Raw genomic sequence first — 18,908 nt, forward strand, 5'->3', positions numbered from 1 at the left:
CTAAAATTGCAATTCCGCACCAAAGCAAAGGTGAAGGTCACTAATGGAAGTAAACATTTTCCACATGTGGATTCGATTTTTGTGAACCGATGAATGTGGACCATTACGAAGTCTGATATCTTCAAATATGGACAAAAAGGAAGCAAAATATCACAGTCACCACCCAGCGGGGAAGGGAAAGAGTTATACACAATATCACACTTCCAAAAAAAGGATAAATCCACAGAAACAATTCAACGGAAGTAAACAAGAAGGTGTGAACTCAAAATTGTGAGGGTACACACCCGAGCCTCCTAAAATGTATCCCAACCAAAATAAATTACTGTCGGTAATTACGTTACATAAACAAATTCGTAACCCGGAAAATAAGAAACTTCGGAACCCGATTTCGTATTTCTATCTAAGATATTTGTTAATGAGACACTATTATCGTTGAAATATAGGTTTGCAAACATACAACTATCCTCGACACACAGTGAAATACATCCCTGTAAAACAACAAGCAATTCACTACAAACAGTCACTGCATACTCTTTTCCAGAGAGATGTCATATAGCTGGAATATTCCTTCAAATAGTATACAATAACCAGTGAAGATCCGGATAGAGAATAGATTTTCATCAGCCCATGCTTGTCGTAAGAGGCGACTGTGCTTGTTATAAGAGCGACCAATGGGACCGGGTGGTCAGGCTTGCTGACTTGGTTGATGCATGTCATCATATCCCAATTGCATGGATCGATGCTCATATCAATCACTGGATTGTCTGGTCTAGCCTCGATTACTTACAGACCACTGTCTTACAGCTGGAATATTGCTGTGTGCTCGTCGTTGTGTGTGGGCGGTCGGGTAGCCTAGTGGTTAAAGCGTTTCGCTCGTCACGCCGAAGACCCGGGTTCGATTCCCGACATGGGTACAATGTGTGAAGCCTATTTCTGGTGTCTCCCGCCGTGATATTGCTTGAATATTGCTAAAAACGGCGTAAAACCATACTCACTCACTCACTCACTAATTTCTATATGGCCATTTTGACTTTGATTTTCCATGGCTGTTGCTTTTGTGTTTCTATTTTAGAAGCAACTAGTATTTTGTGTGGTGTTTGGAATTCCTTGTGCTCCACTCATCATGTAAAATGATAAGACAAATGTGATAAATTGATGTTTGGTTTACCATTTTGACTTTTTCTCCATGTTGGTTTTGACATTTTTGACATGTAAATGAACTGAGTGGACTGGTTGATTGCATGTCATCATATCAGGATGGTATTGGGCATTGTTCATTATATCAACCGCTGTTTTGTCTAGTCCAGACTTGATTGTTTAAGGGCCAACTTGATACATTTGGAATATTCCTGAGAGCAGTGCTGTTTGAGAGTTTGAATTCCAGATTATATCTGATTATTATCAACTGCACTTTCCAGTCAAAGGTATTAAAATCATTTTGTCATCATATACTGCAAATCTTGAAATTAACGCGAGCGTGAATTAAATGAGAGTAGTCTTTGTTCGCATTAATGAAACTTCGCATTTATGTATGAAAATGACTATCAACAATAAGACGGTTTCACTGCACACTTGGATAGCGGAAATACCAACTTGAATATATACACAAACACAGTTTATTTGAGCAGCAGTATATAACAACTATATAACAATGTTATTCAAATAAAAGGAATTACACAAAAGACATCTGGTGAGTTATCACCTCTGGGGTCAGGAGTTCTACCTACTCGTGTCAAACTAGGCATCATTGACCACTCCAGCAGTCCACCCACGAAACACTTCGTCAAAGGCCGACATGACCCAGCGCGCACCGATAGGTTTCATCACACTCCTCAGATACATGTATACAGCCTTTGCAGGGTTAGAAATTGGCACTAGTCCTATAGTCCTTGCCAAACTGTCCAATGGTAAAGGTATCATAAGGACTAGTAGGAAATTGCCATTTTTTAGGGTTTTGCTATATGTTATCATTATAAGGACTAGTGGACGAAAACTGTTAGTTTCTAATGCTGCTTTGTCTTGTCATCTGCCTTCAAGTTTGTTGACACCTTTGCATACCAATCAAGGAACTGTTGTTTGATTTGATTAAGGTTAGGTTGGAAATTTGAAATGTTTCAGGTGAGGGGTTTGCAGAGAAACGGAAGAAGAAGATGCGTTATGAGTACATGAAGCTTTTAAAGAAACAGAAGAGGCAAAAATATGTGGAATCACAAAGAAATATTACTAATTCAAGTGGACCTGATGAGGTGGTGGGGAATGTGATTGATGCTGACATGGCTAAACCAAGGTTTGTTGATCTGCCAGTTGACCAGTTTTTAATTACAGTAAATTATGTTTATAATGAACACGCTTATAACAAACTGACGGCTATAACAAACTTACTTGTTTGTCCTGACTATTGCTGTAGTTATGCTGTGTACATGGTGTACATGCTTTTAACGAACTACATTTATAACAAACTAAACTTAGTTGTCACTTTGAGTTCGTTATAACCGTCGTTTACTGTACCTTCATTCCTTTGTTGTTGAGAGCGAGTTACGCCTGGAAGGTATGTATTGATTTAGTTTAGGTTTGGTGCCAAAGTTTCTTTGGGGTATTTGATTCTGTTCAATTTTGGTGAGATTTAAGGTGTATCAATGTCATTTGCAGACCCAGTGGATAATGTTACCATGACCTTATTTTCAAGGTCATGAAAATAATGTCCTTGAGCTCATTTTCAAGGTCATTGAAAGCATTTTCCTTTCTGTTGTTTGTGAAATATACCAATATATCATTACCTTCAGGTCATTTTAGATAGTTTGCAGATACCCACTTAATTGTAAGAGCACAGGTGACTTTTTCTGTCTTGAATGATTGGGGGGTGGTAGGGTAGCCTATGCTTGTCGTAAAAGGCGACTAACAGGATCGGGTGGTCAGGCTCGCTGACTTGGTTGATGCATGTCATTTATCCCAATTGCGTTGATCGATGCTCATGATATCAATCACTGGATTGTCTGGTCCAGACTCGATTATTTACAGACCGCTGTCATATAGCTGGAAAATTGCTGAGTGCGGCTTAAACAATAAACCAACCAACCATCCAACCTACTGGTTAAAGTGTTCACTCGTCACCCCGAAGACCCGGGTTCCATTCCCGACATGGGTACAATGTGTGAAGCCTATATCTGGTATACCCCGCCATGATATTGCTAGAATATTGCTTAAAGCGGCATAAAGCCATACTCACTCACATTGAATTATTTGGAGTTTGTACATATTGCTTCACTGACCAATTCCTCATCACATGATGGTTACAAGGTATACTTCTTCTCCCTATGTGCCCCAGTATTGTGTATAAAGACGTGAGTACAGATATAGCTGATATTCTGTTGACACGCTTTCTCAAAGGTATTGTCTCTGCAAGTCAAAAGCTTTATAAACTGAACAAAGTGTGTCATTTGTTCTATGTGTACCAAATGTTTGTTTGTTTAACGCCACACCCCGCAATATTCCAACTCTATGATGGAGGTTGGTAAATAAACAAGTCTGGATCAGATCATCAATAGATTGATATCATGAGCATCGATCCACACAATTGGGATACATCAAACCCTGTTTGTCGCTTCTTATGACAAGCATTGGTTGCTGAAGACATATTTTAACCCGGATCTTCACGGTTTACCAAATTTGTTCAAGTGTCATCTCGTTAACAGAAAACGAAGGATGAGATAAGCAGGATTAGAACTAAACACTCCAGACCCATTTTATGAGTTTAATTGCTCCATAAATGTCTTTTACAATCAGGTAAAATAAAATATATTTTCATAAGGCTTAACAACATAAAAGAATTGGTTCTCAGCCAATGGCTTTCGAAAAAATAGTGAGGGAAGGTGGGATTTCATTTTTTGTTTTTGGTTGTTCAAACTGGTATGTAACCAAATAAACAGTTGTGTACAATCTACCTAGGAAAGGGCCTCCCTACATAAATGTATTCCTTGATGAGTAGAATACAGTATTTTACTACCGTTTGACTACTAGTGTGATCATAATACAATGAACTTTGATTTGATTTCACAAAGTGAAATTGTTATTGTGAGCACACAACACCGGAAGAAACATTTCAACAAATCTGTACTGAAGTATGCAAGTTTGTCCTTTTTTTACACATCTGGCTGTAAACGTCTTCACTGTGTATCTGTACTTCCGTTTAAAATCCATTGTACTACTTTTGTCCAAGATTTCATACAGTTTTGTTTACATTAATTTCGTCGAAATCTTGAATAAACTGATAAGCAAATCACATCAACTCACCATGAACTCACCTTGAAAGGAACATTAGTCATTAGCATGATTAGAGATACAAGTCTTTTCTCTTCCTATCACTGTATTGAAATTTCTTTTCAGTTATGATCATGATGATATTGGCCATGATATTAAGAATGTTTTAAACAAAATCGCCCATAGATCATGATAGATAGGGAAGATAGGGAAGAAAATGGGTGAACAGCTGATTGCTGTTACCGGCTTATTTTATGAGACAAATACACATGTCATGTTAACCTCTGCGTATGAAACATTGTCTGGCATTCAGTACACAAAAAACACTGAATTTGTATATCATCATGTCTAATGATGTTTTATCGTAAATTTCATCTTATCATTGACTAAATTTGCAAAAGGCAAAACAAGCACACAAGCTCCTATTGCCACCATAACCATAACATGAGATGTGCAGTAAAGCAGTGCGCATGTAAAGGGATGTAACTACACGTTATATTGGATCGCATTGTTTTTAAGTATTGCTGCGTTTCACTGCTGTGGACGTGTTTTCGAGACGTGGAGTATTAAAATGATTTTTATTTTTTAAAAATTAAAAAAATATTTACAGAATTTGACTCATTCCTCAACATGAAGCGAGGCTTCAACTCCTCGTGAGTTTACTCCTACAGAAGAAGTGTTACTCTGCATCTACGTTTATCTTTCTGACTCTTTCTCACCAAAAGTGTACAAGTAGTATTTGTGAAGTTAGATTTCAGGTGTGTTCTGTCATGTCTTTTATGATGTCCTTGTTATTATTTTGCATTCATTTATATGTTCATGTGGGTATTTGCAGGAACTTCCGAGTACGAGACAGGCATGAGGGTAAACAGCATATTTTTTCTGAGGCTCAGAAGCGTTTTCATGAGAAGAAAGAAAATCAGGAAAAGCAAAAACAGGTGAGGAAAGTCTTGTATTTTCATAGCGTGCAAACCATAACGTCTCCTTGCCAAAGTGACCCCCTACTTTGCTTGGCCTTGCATGAGACGTGTTTTTCGAAACATGAAGGGTGTAATTAGATTGGAAACGTCTTTAGGCTCCTCATTTATCTGGTATGAGGTTGCGGAAGGTTGAGCAGTGCTGACTGTGAAAATAATATCAATAAATCTATACTGAAAGTTATCCAGTTTGTATCTTTTGTACAATTTCTAAATTGCATAAAAATATTTTTCCAGGGGGTGTTTACCTCAATTATTTTTTCCCATTTATTTATTGTTAGGGGAAACTTTTGGATCATATAAACTTGTTGTAAAGACCCTTAGAACACTTTGTAAAGCAGAGAATACATCCCAACTTCTTACTTATACCCTGGTCAAATATTTGGATATTGATTTAAGGTTTTAATCTTATGATGCCAAGATTCAGGAATATTGCGCAGAAGCTGGTTATAATCTAATATTGTTCTCTGAATATGATATCTCAATTTAAGGGTATCAAATGGTCATGATGGTATAAACCTGTCTTTATTACAAATATCTTTGATCAGATGAATACCTTTATTGATTCAGTTTACGATTGTAAAGTTGGGATTTGTAAGATAATGGTTCCCCGTTTACTAATATATCTTATATATTAACCAATTAATCTTATTGGTACATCCAAGACATCTTTCCAAAATAGGTTATCTACATGAATATACTGGTTACTAGTTGATCCCAGTTTAAACAGTGAGAATCAAGGGAAGTGGCTTGGATTACTATAATTGTCTTTCTCCAGATATCTAGCAAAAACTGCTATTTACATCAAAACAAGAAAAGCATCAAAGGGGCACCAATCTCTGGCTTCTTCTCAGCTGTCTAATACTGCCCGCAAGGGCTCACTAGCTGCCATGAATATATTTGCTCGCGTGACTGAGCGTGACAAGAGACTTAGCTACCGTCTGTAAGGACAGCTAAATAAACTTTGAGGCAATATCTGTTTTACTCATGTTTGAACACTGATTGGTTACCCGTGATCTATAAAGATTTCGACAAAAGGCACAAGTTATTTGATTTCTAAAGCCTAATCAAACAGACAAAAAGTACGGTGGAAGCTCATTAGATGTCGTTATTTGGAAATACCCCCAATGGTTATAGTTTAAATTTTTAAACTTATCCTATCTCACACTATGCATTTCCTCTTATTCTTCGATCCTGATGTGGAAACGTCCTAGAACAAAGTTTCCAGCTTCAAAAACATCAATCACCCCAACACATCCCACACATCACCAAATCACCACTGAGATCATGGGTCATGCACCACTGCAATCCCGTGTGGCACGACCCCAGCGATCTGATCACCTGACATATCCAGCACCCTCATTCTCAATTCTATCGCCTGAATGTTAAGAAGTCACTTGAACAGAGAAATTTTGTTGTTATTTTTTTTTTCACAAGTAATCTAATAAACGATATGGAGTGATCACGCCCTCTCTGCTCCGACTGCCATAGTCAGTTTTCCCCTCTCGATCCCCACCTCAGTTGTTGTGATTGTCGTGGGGTATGTGAGATTGCAACATGATGTACACAGTGTGCAAAATTATCGGAATCGTATTTCAAAACTTACCTACGCAAGTGCTCCAAACGATCAGCTGATCGTAGATCAAAAGCATCAAAGGATTCGAAGGAGCACAGGCTATCCTCTGTGAAGAAACCCAAGCAACAAGTAATATCTCGTGTGAATATGCCTTCATCGTCTTGCAAGAAAAGGAATAAATCTACTAATTCGGCAACAGTTACTTCGCTTTCCGTGGAGGAAGATTTACTGTCTGACTCGTTTTTTAAATGCTGACATTCCCGCTTGTAAACAGACCACGCCCCCTGCACGTGACAGTTGGCTGTCTCCTACAGTCGTCCCGCTATCAGCTGTCCACCAGACCATACTGTCGTCTGAGCCTTCCCCCCTTCGTTCGATGATGGGAGTCTCCCATGACCAAACATTGGGAAAGTGTAAACATCCAGCAGAGGGGTGCCCTTCCCCCCAACCCGCGCGGGATTCGTCTCTTCGTCGCGCGATCGTGATACAGTTACAGCTCTCCCGACTTCCAATGGCGAAAGCTCATATGATCAAGAACCGGACGATCGTCATCGTAGCAGAGAAACCAGCGTTCTCCGTCATACAACAGAGCTTCCAATACAATATCGTCATCCTTCGTTGGATCGCGTGCAATCAAGGGATCGACAGATCGACGACTCGCCAAATCGCCGTGCTTGACTTTTATCGACAAATTGTCATTCCTCCGTGGAAAGTCACCGCTCTTCGTGGGATTATATTGTCGATATTTCACCAGATCGTACCTCAGTTGATCAGCAGCTCGCTTCCTCTACAGATCGAAACCTTAGGAATCGACACTCTTCTGCTCATCAACGTATTGATACTTCAACAGATCGACACATCGATACGTCGACACGTCGCCCGAGTGTGAAATCGGCCGTGAAATCAACTTTTTTTACGACTTCACCTACCCGACATAGGGATCGTCATCATTTACAAGATCATCATTGTTCCATGGAACGACATTTTTCCCGGGATAAGCAAATCTCTCATAGTGAATCGGATTGTCACTGCTCTCAAGATAGAAGACATTCAAGAGAACATCGTAGGGATGACAGTCGTCGTAGATCACGGACTCATCCACGTTCTACTCCTTCTAATTATCAGGATTATCAGGACTATAATGAAAACAGTCATCTCTCATCGGATCGTTATGATTCTTCGGCTCATCCTCGGTCACCAAGGGATCGACGTTACCAGGGATCTAGATCCCATTCTCCTTTACCTCGGCGACCTCGGCGCTCTCATACTATGAATTGCATGCCTACGCAGGATCAGCAATTTCTCCCTACTGGGATCATTGAACGGATTCTTCCTCGCTCCCCTCCTCGAACTTTCAGACTCTGGTACATGCGGTATCTAAGGCGCTAGACCATCGTAGCTTCCCATCGGCCGAGACTCCTACCTTACCTACGCCTTCTACTACTGCATACGATGATCCACATTCGTCGGCTTCCTCTCAAGGTGATTATGATATAGTGGATCAAGCAGACATGTTATTTTGGATTGCTGATAAACTGGGACTTTCCCGCAGTACTACTAAGGAGGATCGACCCCCTGGCTTTGTGATCACTGGTCCCTCATCGAACACTCTCACCTTACCACCTAAACAAGTTTTCACAGATATGAGCAAGAATTTGGATTTGGCCTTTGCTACTTTTCGCTGCCATAGGGACAAGTTACTGACTCCTCGCTTTAATTACACAGACACAGGAACTCATGGTATGTCTTCCATCGCTATGACCCCAGAACTAGATGGCAACATCCATAATATCACTCCCAAGCGTTCTACCCTTTCTGCTATTGTGGAGGATAAAGAATTGGCTCATATTGACCAGACTATATGTCGCACGCTTCCCTTCCTATCAACTATACTCTCTACTACAGAAGCTGTTGCCATGTCAGTTGCCCGCGCTCGTTCATCAGAAGAAGCTCATATTCGTGGGGCCATGACCTTGGTCCATGACGAGTTTCAGGACGTAATGGACCTCCTATCCCATTGTATGGGTTCCCTTACTACATTACGTTGACGTGGTATACTCCAGTATTGCCCTTGGGAGGACCATTTTAAGGCACAGTTGTATCAACTCCCTTGGTCTTCACCTTTCCTGTTCGCCAATGAGATTCACACTGTCATGCAAGACGTCACTAAGGACACCAAGCTGCAAGTGTCCGTTGACCTTCTCAAGATCCACAAACAGCAGCTTGAAGATCAGCAGCGCCTTCGCCGTAAACCTCAGTACGTCCCAGCCCAGAAGGATGTGCGTGAGGCCTACAGCAATCGACGTGGTTCCGTCCCCAGCCGTCCCCTTGTCCCACACTCCTGTAGGCAGAAGACTTTCTTTTTATGCAGCCAACTGGACTCTGCTGGGCGACCCCTTTGTAACAAGGATTTTGACTCCCGTTAACAACTCTGCCTCCAGTCACTCCTCATCCAAGGCAAAAGGTCTACGCTGCCCACCTACTGTCAACCATCACAGAGGTCATAGGTACGTTGATCACAAAACATGCAATAGAATGTCTTGGTCCCGTTCCTTTTGTTCCAGGGTTTTATTCCCCGATCTTCATCGTTCCAAAGAAGAACAGCGACAAAATGCGGTTGATTTTCAACATGAAGACTTTCAACGCACGTTACCTAGACCCTCCACCACACTTCAGAATGATCTCAATCGTGTTACTACGCACAATCATTCGTCAAGGCGACTTCATGATCAGTCTCAACCTTCAGGACGCCTATCTTCACGTCCCCATTCACAGAGATCATCGTTGATACCTCCGCTTCGTCTTCAACGGGATGCACTACCAGTGGATGGTGCTCCTGTTTGGAATTTCTACGGCCCCGTGGTTATTCACCCGTCTCACGAAACCGGTGACACAGTACCTGCATTGCCGAGGCATTGTTTTCGAGGCCTTCATAGACGACTGTATCTAGGCCCATGCCAGTTCAGCGACACTGGTGACTCATCTGGAATTTACAAGAAAGCTACTTCATCAACTAGGATGGTTGATCAATGTATCCAAGTCAGAGACGATCCCGACTCAGCGTCTCCAATTCATCGGAGCCCTTTTCGACACTCAGGTGGGAAAGATGTTTGTTCCCCCAGACAGGTGGGCAAAGATACAGAAACATGTACCATTGGCCCTCAGACAACCGTTACTTCTCCGGCAGTGGCAAAAACTCCTCGGACTTCTAACGTCAGCACAAGCCCTCACTTTGCGAGGTCAATTACACCTACGCCCTCTACAGTGCTTCTTCCGGCCCTTCCTTCAGAAGGAAGATTGCGAGATCCAGATTCGGCTCCCACTGAACCTCCACGATCACCTTCACTGGTGGCTTCAGGAGTCGAATGTCTGCGCCGGAGTCTCCTTGCTGCCGTTTACACCGTTACACCACCTCTTCGTCGACGTCTCCACAGTCGGTTGGGGCGCTCATCTCCACGACCTACAGACGGCAGGGCGATGGTCAAGTACTGAAAAAAATTTATACATCAACAATCTCGAATCCAAAGAGGTCTTTCTCGCCGTCACTCATTGGGCGGATCTTCTACGATCGTCGTCAGTCATGATCCAATCAGACAATGCAGCCGTCTAGTGCATCAACAAGATGGGGTCGACGAAGTCTGTTTCCCTCCTCAGGATGCGCTCCAGTTCTTTACCCTCGTAGACTCCCTTCACATACAAGTTCAGGCCAGACACATTCCTGGGATCAAGAATGTGATAGCGGATGCATTATCCCGACCCGATCAACCATCCCCGACAGAATGGCGACTCCACCCTCAAGTCTTCCGCTGGATCTGCCACCTCTTTCAAACACCAGACCTAGACTTATTTGCAACCCGCTTCAACAATCAGCTTGCGAGATTCATATCTCCCATGCCAGTTCCACTAGCATGGGATCACGATGCCCTAGCCGTATCAAGTTCGGGCCAGACACATTCCTGGGATCAAGAATGTGATAGCGGATGCATTATCCCGACGCGATCAACCATCCCCGACAGAATGGCGACTCCACCCTCAAGTCTTCCGCTGGATCTGCCACCTCTTTCAAACACCAGACCTAGACTTATTTGCAACCCGCTTCAACAATCAGCTGGCGAGATTCATATCTCCCATGCCAGTTCCACTAGCATGGGATCATGATGCCCTAGCCGTATCGTGGGAAGGTCTCCACGCTTATGCATACCCTCCGACAGGCCTCCTTCCTCGGATCCTACAGAAGCTAAAGAACACCAAACGTCTTCTACTTCTTTTGGTGGCGCCCTTTTGGCCAGCGAGAAGTTGGTTCACCATCCTCATCAATGTCGCAGATCGAGGTTACCATCCTCTTCCTCAGCGACCAGACCTCCTCCTACAACCGTACTCGGATATAATACACCCATCTCCAGACACTCTCCATCTTTGCGTTTGGCGCATCTCCAGAGATCTCTTGTAGCCAAGGGTTATTCTCGGAAGGTGGCGAGAACTATTACAGCGGCGCATCGCACATCTACGACCACAAGTGGAAGGCGTTTGAAAGTTACTGCTCAGCTAGGGATATTTCATCTCCTACTACTGCGTCTCCTCAGATAATAGCTGAATACCTCCAACATCTCTGCTCTACTAGGAAGTTGAAAGGTTCTACTTTATCTACTTACTTGGCTGCTATTAATTCAGTCATTGCCACGACCACTGGCTCCCGGGTTTCCACTGTCACTGAGCTTCAGACGTTGATTCGATCTTACTGCCTTGTGGACCAATCATCCCGTTTCAGACCTCCAGCATGGGATCTCAACATCATTCTACGTCTTCGGACGAGTATGAACAAATTCAAAGGAAGACTTTCGAACTCATTACGTTCAAGACAGTCTTCCTCCTCGCACTGGCTACGGCAGCTGGTATTAGTGAGATTCATGCATTAGACGTTGCCAGAGTCAATTTTGAACGTCATCCATATGGTAAAGTCTTCCTGGGATTGCGCTGGGACTCATTGCTAAAAATCAACTCCCAGGACAACCCTTCCACCCCTCTCATCAATATTGGGACCTGATGACATGGAAGACCTCTCACTTTGCCCAGTCCGAGCCTTAAAGATCTACTTGAAGGTATCCCAGACCTCCCGTGGCTTTCGCAAGCGTCTGTTCATCCCGTTTTCATCGGCTGCTACGTCAGAGGTATCACGAACCACCATCTCCTTTTGGCTGCGTTCTATTATCCTCAGGGCCTACACCTTTGCGGGACTACCAACCCCGGTCGCCTCCAATCCTCATGAGACAAGGGCAGTGGCTTCCACCTTGGCGCTGCACAGTAATTGCTCACTCTCGACAATCATGGAGGGATGTTTCTGGCGTTCTGATACGGTCTTTGCCTCCCACTACCTTCGGTCCAGGGTCTTTATCACTTTGGCCCTCTTGTGTTGGCACAACAGCTTACAGCAGCCTCACAGCGCAGATGAGGATACCCAGCGTACTACAAGTACCGCGTTTGGTCTCCTGTATATCATGCAATAAAGTCTTTACATGATTACAAATTGTTATGTTTAATCGGGTTTCCCAGACGAGCTCCTAGAGGGAGGGTATATATGCTTGTCTGTTGGGACTTCGGTCTACGTCAATAGAAGCCACCATCCGGTGCGGCCATTTGTTTAAATGGTGTCCCGATCTTCTACCTGCTCACCTCTGTCTTTGTGCATGTGATGTCTCAGTAGTTGATTGACGACCTGTGTGATAAACGGGTCTACACCAACAGAAGCCACCATCCGGTGCGGCCATTTGTTTAAATGGTGTCCCGATCTTCTACCTGCTCACCTCTGTCTTTGTGCATGTGATGTCTCAGTAGTTGATTGAAGACCTGTGTGATACATGGGTATCGTCAATCGTTCCTCTTCTCGTTCTTACCTTATTCAATCTCTACGTGAGTTTGATAGGGTGACGAAGCGATAAAAGAGATGCCAAGCTGGTCCGCCTTACGTCCTTGGGAGCGTATGTGTGAGGTCTGTCTTGTAGAACCTGCGCCGGGGACTGAAACAAAACACCTCCTCCTAGCCGGGGTTAGGTAAAGTCGTGACCGAGTAGGTGTCGCCCGGGCTCATGGTTACACGGTCGTTCTTGGAACGGTGTCCTGTGTGAAACCAAGGAACACATGATTCCCCGATGTCATGATGTAAATATCTTGGTAGCACAAAGAGGGTTTTTTTAAGCAACCCTTACACGAGTTTATCACTAATCTTCATAAAATCTTTTGAATTTTCCTGATTAGTTCTAGCTTCCTCGTGTACGTCTCACGGTTGAGGTCCTTACAGGCTAGGGTATCTGCGCCCCACCATCCAACCGTGGGATAAATGCATAGTGTGAGATAGTATAAGTTTAAAAATTTGTAAATTTTCTTATAAATTGTATATTTGTATACTTATCCTATCTCACACGCTAAATGCCCACCCAACCATCCCTGCATCACAGTTACACCAGCCTGTACGCTCTAGAATAAGAATGAGGGTGCTGGATATGTCAGGTGATCAGATCGCTGGGATTGTGCTGCACAGGATTGCAGTGGTGCATGACCCATGATCTCAGTGGTGATTTGGTGATGTGTGGAATGTCTTGGGGTGATTGATGTTTTTGAAGCTGGAAACTTTGTTCTAGGACATTTCCACATCAGGATCTAAGAATAGGAAATGCATAGTGTGATATAGGATAAGTACCGGTATACAAATATACAATTTATTAGAAAATTTACAATTTTAAAAAAGTATCCCAGCAGTGAAAGTATTTTTGGAATTCGGATTGCGTGGATAATATGATTGCTACTCCCTTGTAGTCATCCATGTTTTCTGGAAAACCCTACACCTGTGTCTTTGTCGTCATTCACTTGATGCTCAATTTATTACAGGTATAATTAGTGGTGGCACCACACAGATTACCTAATGGTTTCCTATTTGGCATTTCTTGTGTCTGGGGTAATTATTTAATCTAAATCCATGTTTGAAGTGGGGTGAAATGTGTGTTAGGCCAGGCATTTTATATTTTTCGAATTACGGACCCTTCGACTCTAATTTTTGAGAAAATGTAAAAAAAAATAATCAAGATTTCCATATTTCTTTTTCCCCGCCGATAGCTGCGTAGTCAGTTATTTTATTTGTTATCATCACCTTTTGATAAAAAACATGAAGTTACCGTTGTGAGCTCGTAAAGAGATACATAATTGATCTTTGTTGATCTCAAACTCAAAGCCGAACATGAATAGCCTCCCTTGACAATTGTCCGTGTTGTAAGTGGTAGAATTTTTATTGTTACAAGGGGCTTTATTGTCACAAATGGGGGTCTTTTGAACACAGAATATGTTCATAAAGTATGCCAGAGGCATTCTGCATTTATTTTTTTAATGCAGAATGCCTCTATTTTATATAAGGATTGGGTGGATAGAGTTGAGAGATGATGCAAGCACAGCCTACCCGCTTTGCATCACGACAAGACGTGGTCAGTCAAGTGAGATATCTTGTATCCCAACTAGTCATAGGAGAAATTGACATGGAATTTAGTTAGTCACCAGGGTTCATACAGGCTTGAAAGGCCTTGAATTTTACTGTCCCTCTTGAAAAGCCTTGACTTTTAGTGTCAACCCAGAAAAGCTTTGAAAATCACCAACATAGCTTGACATTTACTTGTTAATAAAAGTATTAAAGCATGCAAAAATATGTACCAAGGATGTTCAAGTAAGATTTATCACAGTGATTGATTTGTGTAACTAAGACCATGAAGAAATAATCACAAACTTATTGTCCTTTGTTGGACATGAAAATAGATCTTGTTGGAAAATGTGTGATGGTCGTACTGCTTTTATGGAATTATGTAATAGTGTGAAACCCAACCAAAAAAGCCTTGAAAATGACAGTTGACAGCCTTGAAAAGGCTTTGAATTTGAGTGTTCCATGTCTGTATGAACCTTGGCCCCAGTGGCCTGTCTTACTGGGTCTCTACTATTTAAATGCTTTCTGTTCATTACAGGAAAACCTCTTGAGGCTGGAAGAACAGAAGAAAGCTGTTGGTCAGTATAACAGCAAGAGGAAGAAGAAACACCTCATGTTGTGTAAGAAGACGCACAAGGGCCAGCCAATTATGAAACATCAAATACACTACCTGCTCGAGAAAATTCAAGCGGACATCGGCCATTCATGACATCCTGCGGACATTGTTATTTGAGAATCGCTAGTTGATCAAGGCACATTTTTTTTATGAATATACAACATTATCAGTTCCAAATGTCAAGATACTATATCTTTTACGCATATACTGTTGTTGTATTCTGCTAATAAAATGTTTCTTGTTATTGTGTATGTAACCCATGGTACAGATGAAGAAGTATATGGTGCAATTTCCATAATCAGTCTCTTATACAACTGCGACATAAGTATATTAGTTGAGACCGACGCATGACATGCAGGATTCCTCCCACCAATGGTGCCTTGTCAATATAACATCTTAGTTTTCACATTGGTACGTTACATCCAGGATTCCTCCCACTGATGGTGCCTTGTCAATATAACATTTCAGTTGACACTGGTACGTTACATGCAGGATTCCTCCCACTGATGGTGCCTTGTCAATATAACATTTCAGTTGACACTGGTACGTTACATGCAGGATTCCTCCCACTGATGGTGCCTTGTCAATATAACATCTCAGTTGACACCCACACATGACATGCAGGATTCCTCCCACCAATGGTGCCTTGTCAATATTATAAGGGTAACACTATTTTTTCGGGGCATTATCATTTGCAGAAGCCAGAGGTCTTCGATTAACTGCCCGACAAAGGAGGGCAGTTGAAAAGACCGAGGGCTTGTGCAAATGAAAATGCCCTGAAAAATAGCGTTACCGTTATTATAGCTAAGATAGATGAAATTTATTATCAAATAAAAAGAAACAACAATATCGGTTTTTAAACATTTCCTGCAATCGACACGAATGTCACTGACCTGGCGTGATAATGGCCCGTCGTCAAGAAATGTGAGGGCATTATCAAGTTCCAGTGGCCCGCTCATGTTTGATAACATGCGGGCGGTTTGGTGATAATTCTATCCATTTTAGCTATAAAACATCTTAGTTGACACCGACGCATGACATGCAAGATTCCTCCCACCAATGGTGCCTTGTCAATATAACATCTCAGTTGACACTGGTACGTTACATGCAGGATTCCTCCCACCGATGGTGCCTTGTCAATATAACATCTCAGTTGACACTGGTACGTTACATGCAGGATTCCTCCCACCAATGGTGCCTTGTCAATATAACATCTCAGTTGACACTGGTACGTTACATGCAGGATTCCTCCCACCGATGGTGCCTTGTCAATATAACATCTCAGTTGACACTGGTACTTTACATGCAGGATTCCTCCCACCAATGGTGCCTTGTCAATATAACATCTCAGTTGACACTGGTACGTTACATGCAGGATTCCTCATAATATAACATCTTAGTTGACAGTGGTACGTTACATGCAGGATTCTGCCCACCGATGGTGCCTTGTCAATATAACATTTCAGTTGACACTGGTACTTTACATGCAGGATTCCTCCCACCGATGGTGCCATGTCAATATAACATCTCAGTTGACACTGGTACTTTACATGCAGGATTCCTCCCACCAATGGTGCCTTGTCAATATAACATCTCAGTTGACACTGGTACGTTACATCCAGGATTTCTCCCACTGATGGTGCCTTGTTAATATAACATCTTAGTTGACAGTGGTACGTTACATGCAGGATTCTGCCCACCGATGGTGCCTTGTCAATATAACATCTTAGTTGACACTGGTACGTTACATGCAGGATTCCTCCCACCAATGGTGCCTTGTCAATATAACATCTTAGTTGACACTGGTACGTTACATGCAGGATTCCTCCTACCGATGGTGCCTTGTCAATATAACATCTCAGTTGACACTGGTACGTTACATGCAGGATTCCTCCCACCGATGGTACCTTGTCAATATAACATCTCAGTTGACACTGGTACGTTACATGCAGGATTCCTCCCACCGATGGTGCCTTGTCAATATAACATTTCAGTTGACACTGGTACGTTACATGCAGGATTCCTCCCACCAATGGTGCCTTGTCAATATAACATCTCAGTTGACACTGGTACGTTACATGCAGGATTCCTCCCACCGATGGTGCCTTGTCAATATAACATCTCAGTCGACACTGGTACGTTACATGCAGGATTCCTCCCACTGATGGTATCTGTCAGTATAATGTCTCTTACTCTTTATATAAATTGGTACTACAAAGTTATCATATCACTGTGGCCATGGAAAGAGCATGGATATGCTGTAATCAAGAAAGAGCAATTGTTTTGCATATAATTAGAACTTAAATCACACATGAGAAACCAACCACACATTGGAGATATGTTATTACGCGTTATTATGCTCATGGGCCAAAAAAAACGTAAATAATTTCGTATTTAGGCCCATGAACTTAAATTCAGATATTTATTTTTGAGTGATCTTCCCTGAATTAATAACTTACTCCCTTCGAATGCATTGTGCATTCAACAGTAAGTCCGGTTCAAAGTTAAAATTCATGTTTTTTTAGTAAAATCAATTGAACAGTTTCTTATTTTTTCAGTAATGGTTGTCCCCTGTTTATGTAAGAAAGCGTTAGCTTCTTAAATTTCGGAAAACATTTTAAATGAGAAAACGCTATTTTCTGTACATAGGCCAGGGGATACGGGCAATCCCGGTAAGATGAGGATATTTATACAAAATCTAGCTTCTTTATATTCACATGTTTGTTTTCATTCTTGTGTAAGATCAACCCTAGATGGGAAATAGGCCCTAGATCTGACACTTACTTAAACCATGGGCACACAAAGGGTAGGGTAGTGGTCAAAGCGCCTCGGCTCATAATGTTATTGGATACAAAACTAATGTCTATTCCAGGAACAATCTGTCACAGAGATTGACCAGATGATTGTTGTTTGACGCCACAGTCAGCAATATTCCGGTTATCTCATATTGCCCTGTAGTCTAAATAACAAACTATCTCGTTAGTCGCCTCTTACTCGAACACATCAAATTTAAAGTAAGGAACACATTTAATCAAAAGAGTATAGGAGCACATCTAGTAAAAAGAAGAGAAAAGCACCAAGTCAAGAGAATATACACATCTTGTCAAAGCGGACAGACACATATAGTCAAAAGAGGAGGAACATTTATAGGGAAAAAATCGGAACACATCTTGTCATGTAACATGTAAGAAGAATAGGATCATCCAGTCAACAGCAGACGAACACGTCAAGTCAAAAGAATAGAAACATATAAAAGCAATAGGAACATACCTAGTCGAAAGAATAGAAACATCTAGTCAACAGCTGACAAACACATCTATTCTAAAGAATAGGAACCACACTTCTAAGATTTTGTCTTATGTTGTCATACCGAGGACATTCTAACAGATAATGTTGCACTTGCTTCAGGTGTATGTTCACTACATTGGCCTCACAGAGGGGATACCTCCTTGTCAACACTTGTGTAGGCGTTTAGTACACAGCGACCATGCAGGACGAAGTCTCGTCAAAACTACTTCATCACGTCTCTTGGGACGGCAAGTTGTAAATGTGGTGTAACTGGTGCAAATGTCGTCAAGTAGAATCAACATCCGTCAAATGTTGCCATTTTATGGAGGCCGACTTCGCAATAGTATATTGAAGTCTCTTCAGCTAGGCCTGAATACAGAATTATCAACCTCATCCTTTAGTAATCCTGACCCAGCATCATTAACATTACTCTTCAGGCCAGCACGAGCTGGAACCCATACAATAACACAGGATATATATTCAGTATTAAAAAATGTGTCCAGTTTCAAAATGTCGCTAACAATATCATTTCTAGACCCTATAACTCCAGACTTCATAGCCTTAATTGCTGCCAATGAATCAGTAAAATGATTGCTTCATTGTCATATTTATCCACCCATGTAAATGCTTGTAGAAGTGCTGTAAGTTCTGCTGCAAATGCTAAATGTAATCATGAATAATGAACACGTCGGAGATAGAATAATCAGGGATCCAGAAAGCCCCAGCAGTACGAAC

At 41.9% G+C, this 18,908-nt stretch overlaps 1 protein-coding gene across 1 annotated transcript; it reads left to right on the forward strand.

Annotated features, from left to right (window-relative positions):
• The first annotated feature begins 24 nt into the window (after positions 1-24).
• Positions 25-15,129, forward strand: LOC124123825 (thyroid transcription factor 1-associated protein 26 homolog). The gene is made up of 4 exons (XM_046487007.2): positions 25-254; positions 2,119-2,287; positions 5,093-5,195; positions 14,808-15,129. Exons 1-4 carry the CDS (start codon positions 128-130, stop codon positions 14,976-14,978), a joined length of 570 nt encoding a protein of 189 aa, XP_046342963.2. The 5' UTR covers positions 25-127; the 3' UTR covers positions 14,979-15,129.
• Positions 15,130-18,908: the final 3,779 nt, after the last annotated feature.

The sequence above is a fragment of the Haliotis rufescens genome, unplaced genomic scaffold (assembly GCF_023055435.1).
Source record: "Haliotis rufescens isolate VD_foot unplaced genomic scaffold, xgHalRufe1.0.p SCAF_6, whole genome shotgun sequence".
Taxonomy (NCBI): domain Eukaryota; kingdom Metazoa; phylum Mollusca; class Gastropoda; order Lepetellida; family Haliotidae; genus Haliotis; species Haliotis rufescens.

Bases quoted from the DNA above. Each gene is read 5' to 3' on its own strand.
- LOC124123825 (XM_046487007.2), top strand. From the start codon at position 128: ATGGACAAAAAGGAAGCAAAATATCACAGTCACCACCCAGCGGGGAAG. The intron at 255-2,118 runs GTGTGAACTCAA...GAAATGTTTCAG, and splicing joins CAACGGAAGTAAACAAGAAG to GTGAGGGGTTTGCAGAGAAA. The intron at 5,196-14,807 runs GTGAGGAAAGTC...TGTTCATTACAG, and splicing joins ATCAGGAAAAGCAAAAACAG to GAAAACCTCTTGAGGCTGGA.